This window comes from Nematostella vectensis, chromosome 15 (assembly GCF_932526225.1).
Source record: "Nematostella vectensis chromosome 15, jaNemVect1.1, whole genome shotgun sequence".
Taxonomy (NCBI): Eukaryota; Metazoa; Cnidaria; class Anthozoa; order Actiniaria; family Edwardsiidae; genus Nematostella; species Nematostella vectensis.
Window position 1 is genome coordinate 473,031 of NC_064048.1, and position 22,881 is coordinate 495,911.

General features: G+C 39.9%; 2 protein-coding genes and 2 long non-coding RNA genes across 9 annotated transcripts in view; 1 reads left to right on the forward strand and 3 right to left on the reverse strand.

The window, feature by feature from the left end:
• LOC116618851 overlaps window positions 1–10,006 on the forward strand; it is an 11,518-nt gene extending 1,512 nt beyond the window's left edge. For 2 of the 5 annotated variants that reach the window (XM_032382979.2, XM_048722596.1), the window contains exons 2-9: window positions 13–324; window positions 756–910; window positions 1,265–1,421; window positions 1,869–1,951; window positions 2,367–2,613; window positions 3,871–3,988; window positions 4,483–4,543; window positions 8,949–10,006. In XM_032382979.2, the coding sequence (XP_032238870.2) occupies window positions 13–324; window positions 756–910; window positions 1,265–1,421; window positions 1,869–1,951; window positions 2,367–2,613; window positions 3,871–3,988; window positions 4,483–4,543; window positions 8,949–9,332 (1,517 nt within the window). In that variant the 3' untranslated portion in view covers window positions 9,333–10,006. Of the gene's footprint in view, window positions 1–12; window positions 325–755; window positions 911–1,264; window positions 1,422–1,777; window positions 1,825–1,868; window positions 1,952–2,366; window positions 2,614–3,870; window positions 3,989–4,482; window positions 4,544–8,948 lie in introns of those variants that run through there. The other 3 variants (XM_032382980.2, XM_048722597.1, XM_032382981.2) reach the window with 3 other exon arrangements.
• Window positions 1,659–3,124, reverse strand: LOC116618854. Of its 2 annotated transcripts, none has more exons than XR_004296375.2 (2): window positions 2,888–3,124; window positions 1,659–1,898 (listed from the first exon to the last, which is right to left on the reverse strand). It is a non-coding gene; the product is annotated as an uncharacterized LOC116618854 (long non-coding RNA). The 2 variants fall into 2 exon arrangements; XR_004296374.1 differs by lacking the exon at window positions 2,888–3,124 and adding an exon at window positions 2,666–2,881.
• On the reverse strand, window positions 5,788–7,248 carry LOC116618853. Its single transcript, XR_004296373.2, has 3 exons — window positions 6,725–7,248; window positions 6,374–6,491; window positions 5,788–6,269 (listed from the first exon to the last, which is right to left on the reverse strand). It is a non-coding gene; the product is annotated as an uncharacterized LOC116618853 (long non-coding RNA).
• A 5,142-nt stretch (window positions 10,007–15,148) lies between the features above and the next one.
• LOC5513479 (substance-K receptor) lies at window positions 15,149–19,548 on the reverse strand. The gene has a single exon (XM_032383021.2). It carries the CDS (start codon window positions 18,654–18,656, stop codon window positions 17,571–17,573), a length of 1,086 nt encoding a protein of 361 aa, XP_032238912.1. The 5' UTR covers window positions 18,657–19,548; the 3' UTR covers window positions 15,149–17,570.
• Between the last annotated feature and the right edge of the window lie 3,333 nt (window positions 19,549–22,881).

Genomic DNA, 22,881 nt, shown 5'->3' on the forward strand with positions numbered 1-22,881 from the left:
TTTTGTTTACAGACTATGATATAAAAAATCTTGACTGTGAGGCTGCTGGTACAGAGCATATCTATATAGCATGGACAACAAGCAGAATTGGCAACTATTCTGTTTACTTCTGTAAACTTCCAAGTTCATCTTTCTGTCAAAATGTTTCGGAGTTCAAGTTTGGTTGCACAAAGGAGGTTTTGCTGCCAAATGTGAGACAGCAATGTAATATTGCAGCAGCTGCTGCATTTGATCCAGTGGATTTATTCAACTATTCTGTACAGAGTGTCAGTGGCAATGGACCAATGGTTACTGCATTTAAAAGATGCCTGCTGTCGGTAAAAAGTAATTATGCAGCTCTTTTAGTTGTTCTACAGGCTTGTACCTAAGGGTGCAAAAGGGACCCTTTGCTGCCAAAAAACTCCTTATTGAAGGATCACCAATTACTGTTTTTTTTTCCATAATATGCCTAGACTGTGCTCTCCACTCCCTCTAAGCAAATCCTAGTTGCTTGCTTAAAGCTGTTTTATAGCTATTGGTATTTTTTTTTCACTGACACGGAATTGCTTGAGTTCCTTAAAAAAACTAAATAAGTGTTTGAGTCGGGCTCTTATGGTTGTGTAGGAGCTCACTTCTGCTGGAGATTTAAAATCTTTTGTAATGTTAAAAAAATTCTGGTAGGTTTCATACATTGGTACTGTAAATATGTTATGTAGGTATGTATTATTATAGTGTTTTTTGTTTAATTTATCTTTTATTTTATTATCACATTATAGTGAAATGCAGTCGTATGACTGGACTTGAGTTGACTACTCCAAGCAGAGGAAGTCTTTGTTTGTCATGGAATAAGCCAGACATGGGACAGATGTCCAACCAGCTGTGCTACAAGATCACTTATGCACCTGTGGGAGCAAACTCACTACTTAATTTAGTAAGTCAATCTAAGTATGTCAACCCCACCATTCTCTATCTCCCTCTCCCCTGTTTCTCTATCTCTCTGTTTCCCCTCCCCCTTGTTTCTCTATCTCTCTGTTTCCCCTCCCCCTTGTTTCTCTATCTCTCTGTTTCCCCTCCCCCTTGTTTCTCTATCTCTCTGTTTCCCCTCCCCCTTGTTTCTCTGTCTCTCTGTTTCCCCTCCCCCTTGTGTCTCTATCTCTCTGTTTCCCCTTCCCCTTGTTTCTCTATCTCTCTTTCCCACTCTCCCTTGTTTCTCTACCCCTTTCTCAATCTCTCTGTTTCCCCTAGCCCTGTTTCTCAATATCATGTTATTCCTCTTGCTTTTCAGACTGTCACCAAGATGATTGAAGATGCCTATACTTACGACCTCCCCCCGACCTTATCACCCTTCACAACATACCAAGTGTTTGCACAGTGCTCTTTGAGCTGCAAAGGGGGCTGGGGTGAGGCTGCTGGGCCTATCACTGGTACATTACTAGAGGAAGGTAGGAGATATAGATTGGGCTCCCTGTACTCCTACTAGAGGAAGGTAGGGGATATAGATTGGGCTTCCTGTACTCCTACTAGAGGAAGGTAGGGGATATAGATTGGGCTCCCTGTACTCCTACTAGAGGGAGGTAGGGGATATAAAGTCAGGTATGTTTTACATCCAAGGTGGTTAATAAAACCTTTTAAATTCTCAAACATTGTCTTTTGCTTTTTACCACTGATATCGAAGCATGTTTTTATTTCTATGTGACAGCTTTATTGTGTTATTTTGCGATAGCACCATGCAAACTCTGACAGCATTTCCAGTAGAACAGTGGTTTGCCAACATTTCCTTTGTCTTGTTGTCAGCCAGCTGGAGGTGGTGCAAGAAACACTGGGGTTTTCATGGGAACTGATAAAGTATGATGTTTCCACTTGTTTTTTTCTGTATTTCTATATTTTAGCACCTTTTATGCCGCTCATGTTTGCCCCACCTGGTGAAGAGAATATCAACAGTAAGCTGAGGACTGTTGTTATAAATATCAAAGTAGGTTGGTGAGGGTGGGATAGAAGATGGGGTAGAGGGTGTGATAGAAGATGGGGTAGAGGGCGGGATAGAAGATGGGGTGGAGGGTGGGATAAAAAATGGGGTTGAGGGTGGGATAGAAGATGGTGTAGAGGGTGGGATAGAAAGTGGGTTAGAGGGTGGGGTAGAGCATGGGGTAGAGGGTGGTGTAGAGTGTGAGATAGAAGATGGGGTAAAGGGTGGGATAAATGGAGGTGTAGAGGGTGTGGTAGCGGGTGGTGTAGAGGATGGGACAGAAGGTGGGGTAGAGCGCTGAGTTAGAATAGGGTTAGAATAGAAACATACCCCCTTCCCTCCTTTTGATAATAAATTGCAAAAGTTATGTCCCTTTTTTGTATAAAGAAATAGTCTTAAACGTTAGTTTTTTTCCCTCCAGCTTCCTCAGAAAAGTTATTGGTATGGCGTGATTAGGGAAATCAAGGTCACATGTCTAGAAGAGTCTCTTGATAACAGCACTCTACAGAAATCAGTGATCAGGGAGAACTATACAGGAGGGGACACTGGATACCAGGCCATCACTCTATCACCCCTACAGCGGCACAAGGGGTACACGGTGCACGCAGTGTACTGCAACAGTGCTGGGTGCAGCCCCCAGGGCGATGGTCTCCAGATCCCATCCCAAGGTGAGAAATGGGCTCCCTGTGTATTCATAATAGTACTCAATGCATTTGATACCCTTTGTAATGTTAACTCTCGGAGCAATGGCCTTTGATATCCTTTGTTGGCGAGACATGGTCCCTCTGTGCATTCACAATTTAACTCTATCTGTTGTGTACCCTGTGTAATGTTAGCTTTCTAGATCAATTCACCTTCCCCACATCTTCCCACAACTCTTTCCAACACGCATGTGAAACCGAGGTCAGGCATCAAAATCAAGATGGCAAAGTTTGTTTTTACCTTCGGTTCCGTGCGGAAGATGCTGTGAAGGTGAATGATCTTCTGATCTCCACTAAATGTGATATATGGGCTACCTGTGCATTCATAATTGTATTCAATACGTTGGGTACCCTTTGGAATGATAGCAATGCAAAGATAGCAAAAAAAAATCAATGTTCTTAATCTGAAGGTGAAATTTGAAACTTGAAATTGGAAGGGGTGTGAAAATAACCTCGGCACATTTCGCGACTTTTAAATTTCGCGATCGCGGGGATTATTTGATTTTTTTCTTTTGTTTTTACAAGAAAATGACGTTAACCGATTACTGAAACAAGACCAAACTAATTAAAACAAAACTAACACGCTGTCGATTATTGAAACAAGACCAAAATAATTAAAACAAAACTAACACGCTGTCGATTACTGAAACAAGACCAAAATAATTAAAACAAAACTAACACGCTGTCGATTACTGTAACAAGACCAAAATAATTAAAACAAAACTAACACGCTGTCGATTACTGTAACAAGACCAAAATAATTAAAACAAAACTAACACGCTGTCGATTACTGAAATAAGACCAAAATAATTAAAACAAAACTAACACGCTGTCGATTACTGTAACAAGACCAAAATAATTAAAACAAAACTAACACGCTGTCGATTACTGTAACAAGACCAAAATAATTAAAACAAAACTAACACGCTGTCGATTACTGTAACAAGACCAAAATAATTAAAACAAAACTAACACGCTGTCGATTACTGAAATAAGACCAAAATAATTAAAACAAAACAAACACGCTGTCGATTAGCGTAAGCCGAGTTTGAATCGCCTCAAAAGTCATTTTTCAAAGTCAAATTTTGCGGTCTTTATTTATCGCGAGTGTTCAAGTTCGCGATTTTTTTAAATCGCAAAAGACGCGAATTCAATCGTTAACAGTGCGCTTTTTGTTAGAATTAATGTAGCACTAAAATCTTATTATTTCCTATTTGTCCAAAGATACAGACCCTCTGCCATTCAAAGCTCCGTCACGCTCATCTGGCCAAGCATTGTTTGTAGGCGTCGGATGCGGACTCGCTGTTGTTGCCGTTGTAATCATTGTTGTATTAGTATGTAGGTGCGTGCTATAGTTATTGTTTTTGTTCCCCTTCGCCCATGGGGAAAATGTGAAATATTGAGGGAGGGGGGGGGATGCCGATTTACAATGGTTACAATGCGATTGCGATTTACAATGGTTACAATGAGATAAAATGTTTCTTGTATCCTTATTGGCATATTTCCTAAACTGTCAGACTCCCACCAAAACATAATTCACATACTCCATGATTTTCTGGGGATCATATAATACCTGTTATGTTTTGTCCTGCACTTATCACTGAGCCCTTTTCCGGGGCTTTTCCATTTGTGGCTGGCTTCCCAGTCACAAATATGAACTGTCCTTATAGCTTGCAACCATCAGCTTAACCAGCTTTAAGCTGGTACAGGATAAAGTATTCAAAGTGTTAGTTTGATTTTGATGGTTGATGGTGGTTAATCAAGGACAAATAAAGAATGAAAATTGATAAAAAGCATCAAATGTGTTGTTTACATGTTCTTTTTCCTTATTTTCAGATTCTGCCCTTTAGAAAGAAGAAGAAGAGGTCAAAGGATTGAGGAGGTCTTCCCTTACCCGGTAGGTTTACATTGAGGGGTTATATGATGTTCTGGTTCAGATAATAGTGAGTGTTCGTACCGTGGCAGCTAGGGTGTGACAGACACATGATGATAGAAAGGTAAGTGTAGGGACACTTGGACAGGGTAAAGAGTAATAAAACAAAATAGTGAATACACCAAAGGACGAAATGGATAAAAACAAATAAATGTATGGTTTGTGACATAAAAAGATGAATGGGATATTTAATAGAGCTCTTTGGAAGTGTAAAGCAGCCTCGCATGTACTTCCTCCCTTACCAAGTAGGTTTATCTTGTCTAGGTTCATCTTATCTTGTGGTTCATCGTTATCTGGTCACTATGCTTTATTTAAATAGTTCATAGCGGAGCCCCTGTGGAGCCCTATAGTCATAGGAAAGTGATATAGCTATACGAGTCAGTGCCTCGCTCTCTGATTGGTCGAAAATTAAATGGCGCCAAAGTGGGGACGCGCGCGTACAGAAAAATATTTTTAATTTCCTTTATTCGTCGAACAAACTAAAACAAGGGAGTTACTTGAACACGGGCGTCGAGTACAGTCGGGCCCGTGGTATATTATGATCAGCGGTATCGCTTCGCAAAACCACAGCTGTCCCCAGACCGTTACATCACCAGTCTAGACAAAGTTGTCTAGGGGGCAAGGGGGGTTCAACCATGTGCTGGGTGGCCAGGGGGTGCAGCCACCACAGGGATCCTGAAGTTGTTGTTTGGATATTTCATTGATGCTGCCTTATCTTGAGAACGTCTCAACCAAAATTTATTAAGAGGGGTGGGGGAGGGGGTTCAAACACTTGGTGGCCAAGGTTACAACCACCACAGGGATACCGATATCTAATTAGGAGCTTTTAGACAGTGTCTAAATCTATATAGAAAGCCTATATTCGGGTGCACATGGCCAGCAGCATGGCCATCGGCAAAGACTTCAAATATGTTGAACCGAATAAATATAATAAATTAGATTTTTTTGCTGAAATAGGAGCATAATTTTTTTTTTCGTAACTTCGACTCTATCTAGCGCTGGACGATCTTGGGGACTTTATACTTTCACTTGTTTCAATCTTTCAATTACATTGATTACCAATTAACTGTTATAAAAACAAGTAAGCAAATATTGCGCTTGTAATGCTGCTGCTCGTGCTGTCCTAGCTCTGGGCGGGCTGCACATTGCCGTTCGAGCTCGCGCCGCAAGTCTGCGCATCTCACTTCAATAGGATAAAGCCTCTGAAGTGGACTTTTTAGCCTTGATGGCTTGCCTTTATTCACTAGTCTAACTCTAACTAAATACAATGCTCGTGTTACACGACACTATCACTATCTAACCTACTGTCATAGGACCATACAATACCCATACTAGCTTTGTCTATAGCTTCCGGCTCTCCTATTGTCCCTCTAATTACACATCCTCGGTGAAACTGCCAAACTGCTCCGACTAATTCGGCTATCTCTAGTTTCTCTCTCACATCTGAGGAAATTGATCCCTCGCTACCTCTGTTGACCATTGGGGGATACTAGAAATCTCTGGCAGATCTGCGGAATACTTTGCGAGTAACATATAATATTTACAAGGGCAGAAGGAAACGCCGGTTACAGCCTCGGCGAAATTGTCGCCCGGTAAACAGCCGCAGTGGAAGTACTGGTCACAGGCGTCACAACCCAGCCAGTCTTCTCCATCGTCATCCTTGCACACTTTGCAAATATTGACGTTTCACCTGCAATTGTAAAATACACAGTCGTTCAAATATAACATTTCAGTCGCATGCTTAGGCTTGCGGTCTGGAAGCAAGATTACGGTTTTATAGGCGTACATACTTACCGGTGGATATCGTTGTAGCATGTGCCAAAGATTAACCTCGTCATGTTTGCTCGTTCTTCCGTTATGTCAACAACGTTTAAATCCCTGCTCTCACACAGATTCTTGGCAAACTATAGAGCTATGGAATATAAATTTTAATAGTATCTTTAGCGTCTTAGCGATTTCTCAGTCTGAAGGGCGTAGAAAGTGAATGATTCCTTAGATATATAAGACAGAAGCAATTGATAAAATTGAATACAACCGATTGATGAAAATTGGTAACAATTATCAATTCTTATCAATTAGTTACATCGGCTATTCATTTAATACACAAGCAGTTTAGAAATATCTCGATCCCGGATCACTACTCACCGAACAAATGAAAACACCACAGTTAAAGTGGTCGGTTTGCCTTTGATACTGTCGCTAAACGCAAGGCCAAGAGGTACATTCCCATGAGGTCTTTCTGTCAATTACCGAGCTAAATTGATTTATCGCATTCAGTAGCAGGCAGCCATGACTGCCGGCCATGTGCGAATATTGCTTTATTAACACGATGGGATAGCTGTGGTTTTGCGAAGCGATACCGCTGATCATAATATATCACGGGCCCGACTGTACTTCGACGCCCGTGTTCAAGTAACTCCCCTACAACAAACCCAAAGCTTGTACAGTTTAAAAAAACTGTGAGATAAAAGAATATTAGTTGAGTCTTCTAAGGTGAACTCCAAGCCCTAAGGAAGGTGAACTTGTAAAAGGCGAAAGCTTTCAAGAAACCCTGGCATTCGGTACAGAACTACGAATTGGGAGTGTTGTTTTCAACTCTGAATGGGAAACCGAAATATGATGACTCAACTTTAGAGGGACTTGTCGAGATGAAGTAATATAGGTTAATAAATATGGACTCTCTTGAATTTGGCATGAAAAAGTATGATTGTGGTAAATACAAATGTTTTTATCGGCAAAAAGTTTTCGTTCGTTCTGTTCGCCGTAGAGATTCTCAAAACAATTCGTACAGCTGAATTTGCCTGTTCTGTTCCCTGTATTCCCTGTGTTAGATGAAATCACATTTAAACTTGGCACACTAAAAAACAGAGGCAAATTCTGTATAATTTGAATATTAAAAAAATAATGACACATTGAATTATTTGAAATTTACTTTACGGCAAACGTCAATTCAACCAACGCGCTCGATTTTTTGCGTTTTTGATAAATGCTAACAGACTTCCCCTTGTTAAAATCTTTTCCTTTCCTCTTTACCTTCGACAGAGACTCAGGATTTATCGAGGTCAAGGCTTACATAGTAGTGTTTCACAGCATAGAAAACACAATTTATTTTATTTCGTAGATACTGAGACTTACACACTAAGGGGTCGTCCACACTAACAATGATTAAAAAATACCCGGATTCGTTTCGCCGAAAGCGCATCACTTGATTCGCGTCCACCTTATCGTTTACGCAGTTTGTTCGCCTTGATCCAGCCGTCCACACTTACACGGATTCAAACGTTTGAACGCGCTGAAAGGTACGGGGTGACGTCATTTTTATGCGCATGCTCATAGTAGCAGACATTTCTCCGGTCGAGTTGAATGAACTTTGGAGTGAGTTATTCGTGTGTGTGCGAACCAAAGAAGAAAAGGACTACGAACCATCGTCGCTACAAGGCATGTTGGCCAGTTTCGAAAGACATCTTAAAACAAAGTCATATCCAAACAGCATTATCAATGATCGTGTGTTCGATAAAACGAGAAAAGCACTTAGTTTCAAGCAAAAGCTGTTAAAGAAACAAGGCAAAGGAAACAAGCCGAAAGCATCGCAGAAGACATGATAAAAATCTTATATGACAAAGGATATCTCGGCGTATCAAGCCCAGAAGCAATTCACTCTTCATTTTGGCCTAAGAGGAATTAACGAGCACCACAACATGCGTTGTGGCGATGTGAAACTGTAAAACTGACAACGACTCGGAATACTTGGAGTTCATCGAGCGCCAGACAAAAACTGGGGAAAATCCCCACGATATCAAAACCTTCCAACCAAAAATGTTTTCAACTGATGGGAGCAAAAAGGATCCAGTAGCTGTCTACAAAGCGTTTGCTTCGAAAAGATCTGAAAAGATGAACGATCCCGACGCTCCATTTTACAACGCAGCAAACAATGTCAGAATCGCTCAACAATTCTGGTTCAAGTGCAACGCGTCGGGATCAATAAACTTGGAAGTCTGTTGAAAGAAATGTCGAGCAAAGCGGGATTGAATAAGGATAATCTTCGTAACCACAGTTCCAGAAGAACAATGATTCAAACTCTAACCGAAATGAAGTGAACCTCAAGATATCGAGAACTACAGCCACTTGAGCAAAACAGCAGATGAATATGTCGCATATGCTGACAAACATTAGCTCAAGTACCTGTACAAGCATTTTCATGGTCGTTGTTCTGGGTCTGGCGGGTGTGGGAGGGGGCGGAAAACGGATGGTTCATTTTATTCTTGCATTCTGTTTTCACCTTTTCATTCCTTTAATTGTCCGTCCCTGAAATTTGATTTTAGAGTTTTCTAGATTATTGATGCATGACGCCGCAACTCATCTGTTTCAGATAGCGCCAATGGTATCAGAAGCCTCACTTCCGACCGGCAGTGCTAATGAGTACGGCAATCTGTACTCTGCCGCTGCAAGCGCAACCTCTCTAAACCGGTCAGTCTACAATACAGACGCGAGTTCTCTTGTTTCTCAGCGAACTGAAGACCGACTTTCCGTCGATGGAAGGGATTTCTCTAATGCCTCAGTGCGCTCTCTACGAAGCTGCAATTCTCTGCCTTGCATGACCGAAAACGAGCGTTCACGGAACGCTATACCCGAGGAAGAGGGCCAAGAAGCGAGCTCTGGGGTTCTCCATGATGATTGTTTTGGGCCTTCATCCTTCGATGTTGAACTCCCTTTAATAAAAGTGAATCTTAGGGACGAGGATAAAATGACTTGATCCACAAGTAGGCGGCCAATTTAAAGCGGCGGGGTACTCCACTAATGTGTTTTGGACCGTCATCTGTGGATAAAGTTAGAGAACCTTTAATGAGATAGACCGTAGCAAAAATGGATATACGTAGGAAACCAGTTAATGTTGAATGACTACATCTTTTGTCCCCCTTTCCCTACTTCTTTGTACAGCAAGACAGTCAACTATAAAGTCTTGATATTTATAGCAGGGGGAGAAGAAATTCTGTTAGTTGTCAACGAGTTACTGCGAGAAAAATGTAGTTAGAAATAACATTACTTAAGGGGTCGCAAGAACTTTAAGTGATGACAGAACCTTTTTTTTTGCTACATGTCAACTGTTGTTGATCCTGGTGTTTTTGTTGTTGATATTTTGTTGTTGATATTTATGTAGCATATTACATGTTATTTGATTCCTTGATTTATTTTATTACAAAGCGAATGCTTTCATTGATAGGAAAGGTATCATAGCAGATGAAAGCTATTTATGTTAATAATTATTTATTATTTCTCAAATGTATAAAAAGTGATTTTCCAAGAATAATAATACTCTTTTTAAGATCTGATCTTCTAGCTCGGAAAAACTGTGCAAACGAGTACAAATTCACTTAAAATCAATTTAAATCATCCAATCCATACCACAATAAAAATAGTTTCATTCGATTGTTAACGCAACTTGGGCGCGAATCTAATTCATCCATAAGTTTACATTCGTGACGTACACAGTCCTAGGGCAATGAAAAAGTAACAATTTTACTTGGCTTGACTTTGGGAGATAGTGTTGACTTGACTTGGGAAGATGGTGTTGACTTGACTTGGGGAGATGGTGTTGGCTTGACTTGGGGAGATAGTGTTGACTTGACTTGGGGAGATAGTGTTGACTTGACTTGGGGAGATAGTGTTGACTTGACTTGGGGAGATGGTGTTGAGTTGACTTGGGGAGATAGTGTTGACTTGACTTGGGGAGATAGTGTTGACTTGACTTGGGGAGATAGTGTTGACTTGACTTGGGGAGATGGTGTTGACTTGACTTGGGGAGATAGTGTTGACTTGACTTGGGGAGATGGTGTTGAGTTGACTTGGGGAGATAGTGTTGACTTGACTTGGCGAGATAGCGTTTACTTGACTTGGGGAAATAGTGTTGGCTTGGGGAGATCGCGGAAAGCTGCACTGGATGGCCGCTTTGTTTTAATTCGCCGGTAAGGTTGTTCCATAAATTTCTAGCTTTTGCCTTGGTGACCACGTCGAACCATCAGACGCTTGTACTGTTCTCAACAACGAGACCAATTAGAGCGTATGTATGATCAGACCAATCAGAGCGTATGTAAGATATTAATTATTTTATATTTAACATCGGAATGCAATAATTAAGTCTTTAAATTACAATCTTTATGTAAAACTAAAGGTTTATTTTTTATTTACCAAATTCAATCGAAACGTACAGTCATAGTGGTTTTCGAAAGTCAGCCGATGCAAATGGATGCTTTCTCAAACTGGTGTTTTACCAGGGTAACAAAATGACAACTGACGAGGCTCTTTAAGTTAGATCGTCTATCCACGGTTTTTGAGACTTTAATTAGAGGGATCTAAGATGGCCAGCCTAACTGCGTCGCCTACTTCTCACTGCGGAGGCAGTTTTGTTAGCTTCAGGGCAAGATTCATTTATTTTGCTTAAACTGTGCTGTGGATATCGCCTCCTATCGCGCTTAGCAAGTCTGTCTACAACAAATCTAAATGCTGATAAGGAGTAAAAGGCACTTCCTGTATACACCCTGAAAACCGTGGGAGTTGCAGACTTTATTTCTAGACATGGACGCCCCACGTAAGATTATCAGTAGTGTTGATATAGGGAATGTAGGGAACCAAAAAAGTATAGGGAACCAAAAAAGTTAATAGGTGTAGCAGACCACGTACAGTAGTTAAACTGACAGTTGTGTAGAGTTGCACTTCAAAGATTGATCAACCAGTTTTTTGTTATTTAAAATACAAACGATTTATTTGTAAAAACACTTCGAAAAACAGTGGTTTTAAAAAACCCGTGAAATACTATTTAGTTTATTTAGTACTAATACACCGTAATGTCTTTTGTTCTGGCTTGACTATTACACATTAACAGCTATATTTTGTTGCACGGGATTTTGAAAACCACTCTAACAATCCTAGAATGAATTCTGATAGATTAATGACGATAATTGATTGTAACTATTCCGGTTACTCGCTTTAATAAGCCGATGGAAATGGATGTTTTCTGTGACTTGGTAAGAGAGTGTGAGTGTTAAATGACGGCAGGCCAAAGGGGCTTCGTCACAAGTCAAAGATTCGTCCACGAAATATTAACTAAACCGCCATCGAAGGAGAGACAAAATATAGCAAAAAGGTTAAAGACTTAAAATGTTGAAAAAATAATAGAATTTTAACAACCACGCATGCGCAGCTGCTTCAGCTTCTTCAAACCCGAGTCTGCAGAAGTAAAATCTAGACGTTAATCTGCGTAATTTTTTTTATCAGTCGAATTAGAAAAAATGTATTCGCTATATTTTATAAAGGTTTAACTCAATGGTTGTAGCAGTCGGACTCCATTTCTAGATGTTAATTACGCACCATGTTTTCTCGATAAAGAGCATAAATTGCTTCCAAAACGTTTCCGTTCGATTTAATATCATAATTAAATCTCGTTGTGTTTTTCCCTTTGCGTGGCTGGGCAGACAAATTTTTTTTTATAATCAAACAAGGATTTTTGTTTTTTCGAAAAATTAAATATAGATATTGGCAGAAAGCAAGCGCATGTATCGAGCCGTGTTTTTTTGTTAAGGTTGAGTACGCTGATTGATGTTGATCAAACTTAGCCTGGAGTATTATAAAATGTGTAAAGACAGAAGGTATTGATATAGTAGGGACCTTAAGCAAGAACGACGACGACGTCTAGGACAACGAGAGCGGAAAAGATGTTTTCGCGCGTGGCAATCAGTAATAATTTAATTGCAATGGAATAAGCAAAACATTATAGTCAGAGATAGATAAAAAATGAACTAAGGACAGTATTTCTAAAGTAGCGAACGTGGTTAGAGGAGAATAACCTCTGCGCGTGCTCCTTTCCACACGTAGTACTTAAAGATGCGAAAACTAGGTTAAAACTTGGGGCAGGATAATGTCGAGGTTCCGAATTAAAATAAAACAACATGAGGTAAGATTAACTTGGTAAAAACTGCAAAATCTGTAAATTGTAGTTTAACCTAGTAGCACCCAAGACAAAAAAAAAGAAATCATTGCAAAGGGAGGTATATTTAGACAGAGCTGCAAACAACGATGGTTAATAATAAACATTACCGATTTCTTTACCGGGAAAACAGTTTCCTCGACAAAGGTCGAAATTTGAGTGGAACATTACTGCACTAGAACCAAATAATTTGCAACCACGACAAGTGCTCAATTCGTAAAAAGCTTCGATTTTACTTGAATGTTTTATTGACCAATAAGTGAATAAAGATAGTTTCGTTTACAGCGAGCTCCCCTTTCGTTAGATGATGAACATTAGACTTGCCTCACGTCACGATCGAATTCCATACAATGCTTGCCTGATGGATTTCAGCCCTTCTCCACCGAAAAATGTGAGTATTTTTTTAGCAATTTTGGAAGTATGCGGAAAACACAAAAAGACAGAACATCCAAAATAGTTACAAGTCGCGACACTCCTGGGGGGTTGATGAAATCTTAAAAGTTTTCGAACACATCCACTAGCTGCTCGTGTTTGTTTCTCAGTAGAAGAGCTGCTAACACATCCACTAGCTGCTCGTGTTTGTTTCTCAGTAGAAAAGCTGCTAACACATCCACTAGCTGCTCGTGTTTGTTTCTCAGTAGAAAAGCTGCTAACACATCCACTAGCTGCTCGTGTTTGTTTCTCAGTAGAAGAGCTGCTAACACATCCACTAGCTGCTCGTGTTTGTTTCTCAGTAGAAAAGCTGCTAACACATCCGCTAGCTACTCGTGTTTGTTTCTCAGTAGAAGAGCTGCTAACACATTCACTAGCTGCTCGTGTTTGTTTCTCAGTAGAAAAGCTGCTAACACATCCACTAGCTGCTCGTGTTTGTTTCTCAGTAGAAGAGCTGCTAACACATCCACTAGCTGCTCGTGCTTTTTTCACAGTAGAAGAGCTGCTAACACATCCACTAGCTGCTCGTGTTTGTTTCTCAGTAGAAGAGCTGCTAACACATCCACTAGCTGCTCGTGTTTGTTTCTCAGTAGAAAAGCTGCTAACACATCCACTAGCTGCTCGTGTTTGTTTCTCAGTAGAAGAGCTGCTATCAAATCCACTAGCTGCTCGTGTTTGTTTCTCAGTAGAAGAGCTGCTAACACATCCACTAGCTGCTCGTGTTTGTTTCTCAGTAGAAAACTGCTGCAGGCCTCGAGATATTGGTGGGTACTGTACGTCCCTCAGAGCCACACCCCTACTACGGCCCTGGATGCCTAAATGTTATTGATATAATTTAGAAATGGAGATACAGACTCGACTTGGCGTTGGTGATTTGATGAAAGTCAAATGTTAAAACTGTTTTTTTTTGTCCTCTTGAGCTGTACTAATGGAGATGTGTAATATGTTGCGAAAATATACAGCGATAAAATCCACAATACGAAACTGTTATATTATATTAAGGATTTAGGATACCTGAGGGTCTAGCCTGTGGTTTTCAACCTCTCGCTTCTTCTAGTATTGCGAGAGAAATGCAAAAACAAACGATGATTGAGATTCCTTGCGCCTTATGTAGATAACGTTAGATTGGAAGGCGACTTTTTAAAACAACATCTGTTTTTGCACCAAGAGCGACTGGTTACAGTTGATAGGTTATCAAAGCAGATTGTTGTAATATTCACTTAGTATCGTCTTGACAGAAAAAAATCAGCGATCTTTTTCCTGGGAAACTTACCTTTAATAACCTCCCACGATTGAGATTTGATTGAGAGCATCTTTTGCTTGCTTGAATGGATTGTGGAATAGGGAATTGATGCTTTGTGTCCGTATTGTATTGGAGCATTAGTTGGCAGTATGATCATTTTTCTATGTTTTCGAAAGTGCCCTAGAGTTTTCCACTGTCTGGCCTTTGAATGTACCATTTGTACACTCCTCCCCCACCCCCTCCCCCTCCCCTCCACGAGGTCCCAGATCCAACCCTGAATGAGATCAATGTGTGCTGACAAAGAATGCTTGTTGGTTTATTTCGCCAACTCTCACCGTGAGGATATAAAGTATAATGTATGTCTGCGTAGGCAAAAAATATCAAACCTAGACGGCTACTGGTACAGTCAGTGCCAGATTGCTAGATATTTTATAAATGATGTTATACTTATTCGAAAACTTGACGAGTTTTTTGCTCGATATTTTTTGTAGCTAATTATGTTTTTCGATTTTTTCACCCGATGTTTCGTGTGCTGTTTAATCAATATTTGTTGGTTCAATTCGGAAAGGAGGGGGGATTTAAACGATTGCCACTTTAAACGATTGGCAGCTATATGTGTGCCAAAATCCTTATTTTACGATGTTCTCTTTTCTGCTTGATTTTAAGCACCTTTGTCAAGCTTTCCGATCTTTTCTTTGATCGGTTAGGCAAAAAATAAGAAGGTAAAATCATAAATTTGAAAGTAATAAATGAGCTTAGCCTGCGTACTAAAAACTTGTTTCCGCGCTTTTCCTTTTTACACAAATGATTCTTCTTTATCTCGAGTTGTTTTGGAATTTGTTAGAAAAGATTCTTCCAAATGTCAAACGACTCAACACTTTAGCAGTCATTGAAGAAATGTTTACGAAACCTCGGGACTGAATATTGCTTTTATTGTTTAAAGTCAATGGCTTAAAGGCTAATGTACATCTGCCCAAAACCATATCTACAATTCATAGGATTATAATCAATGTTGGTTAGCTTTTAAGGAAAACCCCCGTCTTTATCCAACATAACCAAGTGTATACTGTATTCACTATTTACAAGAGCAGCTAAGAAAGCATCAGCCTATCCGGCTACAATTCGCAAAATACTAACAAAAGCTTTCTGTCTGCTATCTACAATTATTTTCAAACACAATATCATTTTCTCTCGACAGTTCAAAATAATTTGCTGTGTTATTCTTGGCTCCCCGTGCAAACGAGGAAACCCAATATATTTATGATTATTAATAAACCGAAAGAGGAAACGAATTCTCCAAGTCGTGCGGATTATTATACACTTTGTACTTTCTCAAGTTTCTGGCTCTTTGTTGCCGACTCGACAATTCTAAAGGGAATTGGATACAGACAGAAACTCGAATTTCTTCTGGCCAGAGCGTCAACATTTCAAGTATATAAAGCAAATTGTGTGATTTTTTTAAAGTAAGTCTGAAGTACCATGTAAGTGTCTTTTGTAAAAGGAATTATAATCACTTTTAAAATCATGCAAGTTGAATATGAATAAACGTCTTTTGCCTTTGGTATATCAAAACACACCCCCATAATGATGGCCGAGAACAGGGGTTGTTAAAAAGTAGCGAAGCGTAGGTAGGCTTACGACAGCACTTAATCTTGAAGGCACCGCCTTAAGGCACTCGTAAGCAATTCTTTTCAAAGTGTTTACCACACGCGCGTGTTTGATAGCCAGTACACTGCTGCGCTTACTCGTTTATTTAGGACTTTTTTAGACAGCGAACCTCAGGTCTGATGATTGCTGATGAAATCAGCCAAAACATCGTCAAATTACACGAAGTCCTAGAAAATAATTATATTCTTGAAGTCAGTCACCGCCAGTAGCCAAATAAAAATCAGTAATTTTTTTGTAGATCTTTTCGCGCTCGATATATAACCCCCTTCACTCTCCTCCCTGTCTTTAATAAGCTTTCAATCCCCCACCAAACACTCTGATCCCCGCGCTTGGCGGACAAACGGAATTCGTATAGAAACAGCCCATATATCACACTGGCTCGAACTAAGTTGTCGATGCTAAAAGGCATATAACAATATGGTACGGCTATATTTATTACCATATAGTTTGGCACTGCTATTAATAGCCTTGCAAATGATTCACCTTTACTTGAAATCTTAATGCATTATCTCGATAATGATTCTCATTTTTTTTACTATCCCCGGGGCCAAGTCTCGACGGTTCTTTTCGCCACATTTACCATGCCTTATGGTTAGTTCTTGCGCCGTTTCTCCAACCTGATGCTTTAATTTCTGTTTAATCAAATAACTCGTCAACGAGTACCTCTTCGCTATGGTCGTTTGTTTCTCGGGCACTTTCCTCCAGTTGTCCCTAGCCCCCGTCTTTTTTTTTTTACGGAGTTTCGCATCGGGCTTCACTTTTTAACAATGGCACCCAAAGGCTCAATCATCCTCGCATCTCTTTTCTTTTAATACGAGCAGGTTTTCATCCTGTTAATGCGGTCTTCCGAAACAATGAGTTGCTATTATCACTAACGCAGCTTTATCTGAATACTGTGTGCTTTTGTGTCGTCTAACGATGAACTGAAATGCGACTTTTTCCTCTCGCGAAGACAGAATGTCTAGGTAAGCACTTATCTTTCTGCGTTGCGCATTTCTTTGCGATGCTGGTTCTGATAAATACCCATAATTTAACTCTGTAAAGTCTTTCCGTCTTAGTCTTACCCGAATGCCTAATCTTCGTTTACTTACTCTGCCTTTGTGCAGATCCACGTGACAATTGAAGCATCTTGCTGTTGTTTTCAAGTGAGCTGAAATTGCCATCCGTCTGGCGTGCCTTAAGGCGTATTGACAGCCAGCCATAGTAAGTGTAAAGCTAGCGATTGTTCAACCTTATCAAGTCGTAAGGCTCGTAAAACGCGTCTCTGTTGAATTACATATATAAAAAAATAAAGTAGCCTGTTGGTTCTAGGCTGTTGGTGGAGTACCATCTTAACAGAATGGTAACAGGCCCGCTCGAAATGCTTGCTCTTGTAACTTTGCGGTTGCTCTGACGCTCGACATGCTTGGCCTTGGTGAGCATCGCAATTGCTGATATCTTATGTTCTTGGATTGTTTTTCAAATCATGGCTGCTTGGAGCAGTTGGCAAAAATCATTGAGCCTCAACTTTCTAAAAATAAAGACAATGTTGCAATTTTTGTACGTTTGCCAATCATATGTTAAGAGCATGGTTACTTGTCGTATAAACAAGTACTCTTCGCGCCTCATATCTTCCTTAAAACGACTCTAATAATGTTGACTTATGTAAACCGTGGTTTTATACATTTTCATGTCCTCATATAGTTATAAGGGCGAAGAGGAATCGCTGGTTGCTGCTTATTCCTCGTTGACTGCGAATTTGACCAACGGGCGAACGAGTTTTTCACAGCAATACGGTACTCCCTCCCCAGAAAGCAGTAAATAACGGGATGACACGCAGAATTGAAAAACACCAACCACAGGCATAACACGAAGATCTTATTGAGCACGGTGTAATACTCCACAATTCCTTGCGGTTCAGGCGGGAAAAACGCGTCCCAAATAGCTAGAGAAAGATAAGGTCCCCAGGAAATGACGAACATGAGGATGATCAAGACTAGGATTGCCACAGCCTTGCGCTTGCGCTGGAGCTTACGCACGTTCACTCGAAGAACTTGCACCCCTTGAGTGGGCGTCTGAGACCTCTGAGACAGCTTCTGCTGTATGACGAAGATCGTGATGCAGTGCAGAACAGCCATTATGGTCAAGGGGAGAAAGAAGAACCCGACTGCATGCCCTATGAGGTACCTTTGTCTGTCGCCGAGCTTTCCGGGGTAGCTCAGGATGCACTTCTTGTGTCCTGCCACAACTAGGATCTTCTTGAATATAGTCGTGTACGAGGCATCAGAGATCGCGACGAGCCACATGAAGGCGATGATGTAGGGGAACCAGCCTCGATAGTAACGTGACTGAAACGGAAAGCAAACAACCACGAATTTCTCCACGCTGATTGTCATCAGAATGAGGATGGAAGCATTGATCACGGTGTTCTGAAGGAATGTTACGGTCTTGCACATAAAAGGCCCGAAGAGCCATTCCTCCGCGATGTAGAAGTCGATGGTGAGCATTGGTATGCATACAAGTGTGATCATAAGATCCGCGATGCAAAGATTGAAGATGGAGAAGTTCGTACAGTTCCGCAGACGTCGTGTTCTTGTTATTAAAAGACATACCATGGAATTCCCAAAAAAAGATGCCAGGAAAGTTATCCCAAACGAAATAATTATCGCAGAGCGTTCACTCATAGTAAAATGACATTTGATAGCGAAGCAGCCCTTTAAAAAAGAAGTGGAGTTAGTACTGTTAACAGTGCTGTTCAATGCCACATCGCCCATGTCTTGATCGAGGCTTCTAGAACGTCGCCAAAAGAGTATGAAAAGATTTGTTCACGGCGACGGCGAACATCGACACAAGTGCGCATCGACAGGATTGCAAATTAGCGCAGCCAAATCCCATATCTTGCGTTTTTCGCCAACTCTGCTCTGAGTGCAATAAGCAGTTCACTTTCAAATGCATTTAGCACGAGACAGGTGGAGCATCTTTCTTATGAATGTCTGAAGCCACAGGAAACGTACTACTAGCCAATCACCGCCCTTGGAAGCCAATAAACTACATACGGATCAATTAAGAATCGAGAAACGTCTTCTTCTCACTCGTACCATCATAGGCAAGGAATCACTTAGTGAAATGTAGAAAAAAAAATGCCAAGGAAACAATTATTTATTTAACTTAGGTCTTTCGTGTTTTAAGACGGCAAGCGAACAGGAGTCAAGAGAGACAGATTAAATTCATAAGAGATGGCAATTTTTTTTTTATGATAATACCACACGACCGAGATTGGTAAATTAGACAACCTTGGGCAAGTAATTCGTATAATTAAATCCTTCAAAAGCCGAACCGCCTTTCTTTCCTTAAAGGATCAGCTCTTAGATTTTACCAAGCGGAGAATAACAAATAAAATGTCGTCTTTCTTTTAAATTTGAAAAAAAAAAATAGCGATTTTTATTCCAAAGATCTAGATAATTCCAATTTAAACTCAGCTGTAAAGACATAAATCATTAGTCTATGTTTTCATTTCCTTGCGAGATTTCTACGATAACCTGGAGATGATGAAGATACTGGCTCTGTTTAGCAGTTGCATTGAACGAGATTGGCTAAAGTCAACACTGGTGTATCGCAGAGAAACATCCATAATTAACGAAATTTTGGATCGGAGACGCTTGGTATCTAGGTGATAAGATGAATATATGTTTCTACGATGATGTAAACAGTACAATGATGTAAACAGAAGAAACTAGTGATGTATTGCTGAGGAGGGATATTAGCTTACAAGTCAGACGCCATGTTTACTGCATGCTAAAGACCGACTCCTTAACTCTCGTCCTGTATCTATATCTAGTTTAAAAAAAGCCATTAAGGCAGTAATAGCCATAATAACATGATTATTTCGTATTTCTTCAACGCTGTATTCCATAATCTTCCATTTAGTGCAACTGTTATTGTTATTTTGTGGTCCCCCACCAGGTAATGATGACGAAGTGAAATTAAATCGAAGCTAGAATCAAAATTTCAAGCCTGTTTTTTTTGTAAGTTGTCACCACAATCACCGCTGTTTTACGTAATTGTGGGAAGCCCCCATACTAGGGAAGATCGTTATCATTTTAATAGAATTGGAAATTGTAATAATATGGAGAAAAAAAACCCTTAAAATTATTAAATACGCTCATGCTGAGAATTCACAAATAAGTTTTCTAAACAATTTTCTATTTGACAAGCCAGTATCTTCCATTTTGTGGACAGTTATTTGGATCATTCATGTAAACATCTGTTTTTCTCGATAGAAACGCATTTACCAATAAAGAAAAAGTACGATGTATTTCAAAATTACTGTAGTACAACATAGCTGAGATAAGGATAGGATACTTGAGCACGATTTTTTCGTGACTCTCATCTTCTAAGAAATAATAAGATATTAATCCTGCCTGACCAGACAATACATTCTCAAGAGGGATAAAATGTATTGATTAAGATACATCCTAGCTAAAAGAAACAGATATATTTTTAAATCTTATTAACAAATGTAACAAAAACATTTGGTGATATTTCGAGGCTTGTCATCAATGTTACGAATTTATTATCGGCACTTTTGCAACCTAAAAGCCAAAGACGAGGGCCCACTTACGGAAGAGAACAAAACATGATTACAATCTCTTTAGCATCACCAATTAGAAAAAATGGGAAAGGGAAGTATCAATTTCGCTAAAAAAAACAAGAATAGGTGAAATTTGCGATAACGATTGACAGAAAAAAATGACAAGAGACACGGCAGCGTGCCAAAGATAAGAAAATAAACATTTTCCGCGCTCTAATGAAAACTCGATTAAGATAAGAAAAAAAAACACTTAGCAACAACACGCACGGAATGTGAGTATAGTGATTAATTACGCAAAGCCAGACCGGAATTATTGAAAACAAATATTTGCAAGGTGAATACGTTCTTAGCCTGAGAGTCTAGGGGAATAGAAATCAAGTTGATTTGTCCCCGTAGTGTATTACCTTACCGTATTTAAACGCGCCGTGGAAATACTATGCACATCTCTAAGGAAATCTTCACTCCATACTTTCCTTGGAGAACCCTTAAATGGATATAAAAGTAATGTTTAAATGCCTCAAATTTGCCTGTATTACAAAATTTTTAAACAGTACGAAAGCATTTCCATCGATTAATTTTTGCGGAAGCCAATAATGCAATTATTAAGATTGAAATTGGTAAATAAAGTGTAAATCTTTGTTTTTAGATGTTTTTTTCGAGATTTTTATACATCAGGCCCGTACCCAGAGGGGGGGGGGGGGGGGGGGGGGGGGGGGGGAGGGGAGCAGGGGGTGAGGACGTTCGCCCCCATAACGGCGGAAAAATCACTTCCAGTTAGCAATACGTGCTTTTTTGGACAGAGCTATAAAGTATAAGCGAATAAGGTAAAAAAAAGGCATTCTAAATCATCCTAGAATGTCAAAGGTCTTGTGGAAATACTACAATGGCATTAAAAAACCCCTTTTTGTTCTTCCGGGGGGTGTTCAGATTTTTTTCAGAAAACTCATCCCCTTACTCCCAGTCCCGGAAAAATTAGGTACAGTAACTTTTTTCCGATTTCACACGCTCCAAAGAAAAAACCTGGGTACGGGCCTGTAGATTATATGCTTTTCAAAACTAATTGAAAATAATAACAAAGGTGTGGCTGACAAGGGCACTTGAAATAGTGGGCAATAATATGATTGGGTATATTTCACTGGTGGGGTGTTCAGCTTAGGTCCATAGGAGAAATACTCGGCCACGAATAGTTTAATTTGATTAGGTTTTTAGTTTATTCGATCTGAAATGCATTAGAATTGTTGATTACTGTTTCACATTTGCTGCTATCATAACTCTGATTATCTAAAGTACATCTATGATTCCACTTACTTATGTGGCGGGTATAACTCTTTAGTGTTTCCAGGTTAGCCTTTAACTTGTTTTATCTGTTTGCTTCGGTTAGCCCTCGTGTTCATACATAAGTGATTATGAGCGGTTTTACAAAGTCAATCAAAAATGTCTATCAATAATTAATCAATATCTCTTAACAAAAATTGTCAAAACAGGGAAGGGGGAGATTACTATGTCTATGGTAGAGTGATTATACCTTATAGTGTAGGCGAACCACTTTTGAACGCCCAAAGGTTCACGTCCACCCGCGCTCCCAAACTGCGGCACAAATGTCAAATTGATGTCACCCATTATATATTGCAATAAAATTGAATGTTTTAGGTTAAAATTGATAATTTTTGCCACGGCAACTGTAATTCTTGCTTATTTTTGTCTTTTTATTTTGTCTTTTTGTGTTTCTGGCAAATGCCAGTTCCTAAACCAACTGCTTAAAAAAAGTAATTGCTTGATTCATCCTTATGTTTTTTAAATCATTTACACACTAGGGTTTCTTTATCCTGTTATCAAAGCTTTCTCCCTATCACATTTTATTTGGGGCAGCTGTTCTAACAATTTGTCTGATAAGAAGTTGACAAATTGCCCCCGTAGGGAGAGGCTCTGGGAACGAGGTGGCGTTCTTGGGCACGCAAAACAGCACCAAGAACAGTAGCAACACCGACAACTTGGGTGCTGTCTTGTCGATCCAAACTAGCACCAACAACGGTAACAACAGTACCAGCAACAACAGCACCAGCAACAACAGCACCAACAACAGTAACAACAACAACTTGGGTACTGTCTTGGCAATCCAATACAGCAAAAGCAACAAACAGCAACAACCATATCAAGAAAATCTCTCCAAAAAATAAGCGCGGCGGCCAATTTCTTATTTGGAATACCTGCGAATCTCGTTATCAATTAAGGTGGCCGCATCTCCCGAGCTTTGTAAACTTTACAACTACACTTGGAAGAGCATAAAGATGATGTTTACTATTATTGGTGATTTGAGTAGGCCCTTGAAAAGAAGTTTTCAAGTACAAGATCCTCAAAAAGACAACGCTCGTAGAATTATAACAACCGGCATCTGGATATCTGCCATA

Bases quoted from the DNA above. Each gene is read 5' to 3' on its own strand.
- LOC5513479 (XM_032383021.2), bottom strand. From the start codon at position 18,656: ATGGGCGATGTGGCATTGAACAGCACTGTTAACAGTACTAACTCCACT.